Here is a 5,657-nt window from a genome sequence, read left to right as displayed (position 1 = left end):
AGCAGGAAGGCTAGCACTGCGAGTGTAACTAGGCTTAGTAGGAGTACCAGGCTCAAGAGATATTCCTGCAGGAGAAGATGCCTGGTGCAGCAATTTGCATCTGAAATTCAAGAGCAGCAAAATTCTATGTGACTGAAGGTGATAAACAGCAAACATGTGGCCCGAAGAGGTCTTTCTCTTGCAATCTAGCATGAAGGAATTCCTGCAATAACTACCCATGTCATTTACGCTGTCTAAAGCTGCTTTTAGCATGATAGTAATTTAACTCACCTTTCCCTTAAGAAATTATCTTGGGGCTAACAATCAAGACTCAAAAGAATCACATTCAAATTCCAACTCCGCTAAAACAGTGGTGCACTCAGACCAAATTATCTAACCTATGCTATTGCTTCTCATCTAAACTGACATTTGTTAAGGACACGGAATCTGTTAGAGACCAAGTCATAAAAAAAAAAAATCTTTGCATGTACTATTTCTGATAGCTTTACACCACCTATAAAAATAAGGTTCACAACCATACCTTCAGATATATTTGTAAGTAAATGATGCCCTGAGAAATCCAATACCACTAAGTGGAAAGGTAATGCAATAACTGATGAAATCCCATACCGGCAAGTTAAACGACAGACCAAACAAACTAGTTTAATTGCTGGATTCTAAATCAACAATGATCACTGAGTTAAATACAAAGATACTGTAAAAAGATATACCTATAAAGGTCATCCAAAATGCAGCAGCAGAGTGGCATACATAAGACACGAGAAGCACAAAAAAAGCCAGTAACAGCAATATCAAATGATTGTTAAAGATCCCAGTGGAACATTCACACTTGGCAAATCACACCAACTCTTACCACACTGTCTCAAACGTAAAATCTTTAAAAGTCACATGAGCACCCAACTGACAGAACTGAAGAAAATTACTTTATTAAGCACTTTGTAAACATACCAAGGTAAGACTCCAAGAATGTAGTTAGATTCATGCTTTACTTTTGCCTCAGTGTTTTCACCTACCTCAGCATGAATTTCACCTTTTGCCCTTGTTCAGTGACCCAGTTGGCTGGGGGCTGCATTACTTTTGTACTTCACCACTACTGAGGACACAACAGCAGCTTCCAGCTCTGAGCACCAAGCACTGCCCATTTCAAGCATGATGTGTCAGATGAGATCACCTCATGGGCAAGATCCAGCCCACATACTGCTATTTCACCTACTTTAGTTTATAGGGATTAATGGGACATTTCAGGTAGAATTCAGATTGGAATAGGTGCTCCACCGAAGTGCACAGAGGCGGGTTTGAATCCTGAGCAGTTCTGTTACAGGTCCAGTACAAACAGTGACTCATGAGACTCTAGTGGGTCTGTTTAAACCAGTTCTGGTCCCACTGAAGTGAACTTGCAAGGCTTAACAGGAGAAGCCCACATATCCTGAGGAGTTTCCCCAAGAACAAAATCTACAAAGAACAGCAACAGTTCTGTCAGCAATTACAAACAACAGTTTCCCTGTTCTTTGCTTTTTTTTCTGAAGTATCAATCCTCACAGTCTAACAGGGATATCATTTTACAGAGGATGAAAGTCACACAGTAACTGAACAGCAGAGACAAAATTAGACGTTAGAATTCACCTCATCTCCCAGCACACATAATTTTCAATAGATAACTGCAGTAGTAACTTCACAGCCATTTTATCTGGCTGTAAGCTTGTGTTAGTCTGCCTACCTTGCAAAATCATTAACACTTTCCCCATGTTTGCATCATTAACTCATTTTCTTCAAACCAGACTATGCCTCATATGCACAATCATCAAACACAGCCTAGTTACACCAGCTCAAACCCACTCGCTTTGCCTGGACAACCTAAGGAAAGCCGCACAGCAGATAGCCACACGTGCAAGCCCATGAAGAGGCAATCTTATGAAAGCAGTGAGGACTGACTAAACTTCTGAAGATAAAGTGAGGGTCATTGTTCCGGAACTGGCACACCTCTAAAACGACAAACATGAGCTAGTTGCATTAATACTCTAGTCTGATACCAGACACAGACTTGGTTTTAGGCAAATTATAGTTTAAGGTCACCAATATCTGTTTTGGGTATTCTGGTCATTTCCACACTGATATTGGTATCACCTTAAGACAAGGGAATTAAGAATCAATACAAGCCTATCACCACCCTGCTCAGACTGTACCGTTCTTTCTTCAGCATCTCTCTCTCCTCTTGAAGGCTGTTGCTTATTACAGATGTAAGATTTCCTTCCTGGACAGCAGTAAAGGCCTCAAGGCTTGACCCAGATGAAAACCGAGCAGCTGGAGACTGGCTGACAGGTGTAGAAGTGAAGCACATCTTTGGTTTTGAGAGGGGGCGCTCAGCACTTACAGGAGTTGGGTTGATTCGCCTTGATGGTTTGGTTTTGCTGAAAAAGTAAGAAAGGATTCCACTGAAATCAAGCTAAACAACCACAAAAAAAATTACGTTCAAGACAGATACGCATGCAACTCTTCCAGAAGAACCTAGTGGTAAAATAAAATGGATATGGAGTCAGGACATTGAATTTCTGAACTGTACATATACTTGCTGACTTTATTCTGGTCACTGAATAAAAAGTCACAGAGCTACAGGCTGCTAAAAACAGCCTGCTGACCCTTGCTGCAAAACTAATTATCAATCATCAAGCCAAAGAACATATAACACAGTGCCATACAGCTCTTCCAAACATTTCTAATTTGAGAGGACAGGATAAGCCTCATTTTAGTAAGAAACTAATCCACTGGCAGTTTCTAACACGACCACAAGAAAAAAACCAACAACAATCAAGCTGCCACTGTCTATCAGTAGGAGTCCAGGCTCCTGAGTTATCATAAGCCCTTGAAGTTTAGGGAAACCCATCCTTCCTGCATAAACCACCCAGATTTGTCCTTCAGGAAGAGGCTCTGTAATGCAGTAAGAGACATACTGGAAATGAGATACAGGAACATAAAGCACTACATTCCTCAAGGAAATGCTGGTTGCTACATATTAATTGCTATGGTGACTTCAAAACCGCTATAGCGTTGGCTTCCAAACACTCTGTGACTTTTTTCCTCACTCTTTTTCCTTAGATGGGTATAGTGCAACTGAAATGAGAGAGAGACTTGCTGTCTATGTTGGAAACACACCTTATTCCCCTTGGCCAAAGAATCACCTAGAGCTTCAGATGAAAGTCTCATTTTCAGAGGCCAGTGCCTGGTACATGGAGTAAACAGGCTGACAGGAAAGCCTTATATTTGGTAATGAGAATTTTAAAGAGCAAAATCTCAAAGAGAAAGAGAAAAAGACTGAGTCAACCACAATACAAACAGCTGCCCAGAAGCTAAGCCAGGGAGTCACCAGGGAGACCAGTGCTTGCCGCAGACCAAAATATGGGCATCAGCTAGCTATTTTGTGCATGACCACATGGCATAAATGAAGCTGCACACTAACATCTGTTACCAGAAGCCACAGCACGTAAATCTGAAAGCTTTTTTTGCTAGCATCAGTAAAGCTGAAGAGCCTTCCAGAACTGTTCTTCATTTGCAATTGCTATTGTGTTAAATAAGAAATGTGAAGAGCCAAGATAATGCTGACTTGTTTGAATATGCAAGGACAAAGAAGTGCTCAGCTTCATATTAGCTGCTCTGTGCACCAGTAAGCTGCAGGCAGCATCACAAGTGAGAGGCTAAAGAGGCATCCTGAGCCTCTTGAGAGTTCACAGTATGGAAACCTGACTACCTGTTGAAGCAATATTCCCCTACTTGACAACCATAACAAAGCAGTTCTGGCCAAGGAGCCCAGAAGCCAGGCCCCGGGTATCAGCGTCTTCTGGACGCATCTGGACATGCACAACAGGATGAGCTAGTCAAGGAACAGTAACCTGCAGCACAATCCGAATGAGACAGTGCGGCAAACTTGCTCTTACTTTGTCCAGCCAGAGGCAGCACCCATGGGCGGAAACTCCTCCAAGTTGTTAAGATTTAGCTGACTGGGTGGGGATTTGGCAGAAACAAGAGGCACTTCACTCCGCTTCCTTCTCCCTCCGCTCCACGACACACTGTCATTCTTTCCGTCTTCGTCTTCAGCAAGGGAACGCCCCAGATCCCGAGCTACCTGCCGGCCAGAAGCACTGACTGAGCTGCTGCCTTTCCTTCGGCCTCGTCTCGCTGGCAGGGCTTCAGGCGTGGCTGTAAGGAAGCTCCCCAAGCTGGCCTTCTGAGATGACCGCTTCTCACCGTGGTTAAGCGCAGGGCTGTACCCAAAGCTTGGGCTGCTACTGGAGACCATGCCAGGGAAGTCACTGCAAGGGCTAGACAGGTTTGATCCAGAAAACGAAGAGGAGGTGCTGGATGCTGCAGCAGAAGAAAAGCTGGTATCTGTCGTGCAGGTGGTCATCGCACTCCTTTGGGAAAAGAGCTGCACTCGGCTGCTGGTTGCGTGGCCTGCCCTCCTTTCTGATCCTGTCCTTTGGCTCCCATGGCCCTTGGAATTAGGAGTTTTAGCAGGAGTAGAGGGTCCATTAGTCAGGATCTGGCTGGTCTGCTCCCTTAAAAAATTTAGCAGAAAAGGCACAAAGTCTTTCTGAAGCAAATTAAGAGATACCAGCTTGTCATGGATGTGATTCTCCTACAAGGAAAAAGGACAAAGCATTAATATAAAGATGCTACCCAATTCTTTCTTTCCATGTGCCCAGACTCATTTAAGTAGTAACTGTGGGATTCTAATACACAATAAAAAACAACACGACTTGTCAAAGCAGGTCACTGAAATTCAAGCGACCTCAGTGCTGGTCATAGATCTGCAACTCAGCCTCCACACAAGCCATTTTGGCAGAAGTTTTCAGATGGAGTCATTCACTTTGGTGCTCCGACTGCAAAACAGGGGAACTGTTCCATGGAAACATCAGTAATACTTACTGAAGCTGTGGCCAGGAAGAACTTGGACTGGCTGGCACCCCTAAGTTCAACATTTCAAAGACATCAGTACTGAAGCAGATAATTCTAATAGAAAAATCTAAAATCTGCAACTTCTTTGTCCCCTATTTGTCTATGAATGCCTCCTGCTTCCACAGAGGGGAGCTGTAACAACAACTGCTGAAGTACTTTGAGCCCTGTAGTGCCAAATACAAGACCAAAGCTACTCTTCCATCTCAATTAAATAATTTTGCTCCCTTGAGACCTCACAGAGGTCTAAACAGAGACTGTGCAAGTTTAAAGTACATGAAGTTTATACTTCAGAAACTTAAACAAAAAACCCACCACAGATTCAATGCATTTAAAATCTAAACAGGTAGTGGTGATCTTACGAGGGTAAAACTAGACAAAAAAAGACTTCATGTTACATGCATAGTTCAAAGCTCTGTACGCTGGTTAAAATTTGTTTTGTTCCTAACACTGCACCAAGTTTCTGTGCCCTCTCAATGGGATTCAGCAATATTTGCAACACCACCACAAGCAGCTCTCACTTCTCTCAACCGGCTGGCTGTCAGTGGGTGGTGAGCAGTTGCAGCACTTGTTTTTCCTGGGTTTTGTTTCCCTCTCTCTGTTGTTTTCCTTTTTATTACAATTTTTTTTTAAATTTTAATTCCAATCATTAAACTGCTCATGTGTCAACCCACGAGCTTTCTTACTTTAACCCTTCCCATTCTCTCCTC

At 43.0% G+C, this 5,657-nt stretch overlaps 1 protein-coding gene across 1 annotated transcript in view; it reads right to left on the bottom strand.

Moving 5' to 3' along the window:
* Positions 1-4,630, bottom strand: part of LOC104623689 (codanin-1-like) — a gene marked incomplete at its 5' end in the record, with an annotated part of 8,810 nt that extends 4,180 nt beyond the window's left edge. The window contains 3 exon segments of the mRNA XM_010290856.1: positions 1-100; positions 2,184-2,408; positions 3,930-4,630. Of these exon segments, the coding sequence (XP_010289158.1) occupies positions 1-100; positions 2,184-2,408; positions 3,930-4,630 (1,026 nt within the window).
* Between the last annotated feature and the right edge of the window lie 1,027 nt (positions 4,631-5,657).

The sequence above is a fragment of the Phaethon lepturus genome, unplaced genomic scaffold, assembly GCF_000687285.1.
Source record: "Phaethon lepturus isolate BGI_N335 unplaced genomic scaffold, ASM68728v1 scaffold15287, whole genome shotgun sequence".
Classification (NCBI taxonomy): Eukaryota; Metazoa; Chordata; class Aves; order Phaethontiformes; family Phaethontidae; genus Phaethon; species Phaethon lepturus.
This window is presented reverse-complemented; position numbering and strand designations above follow the sequence as displayed.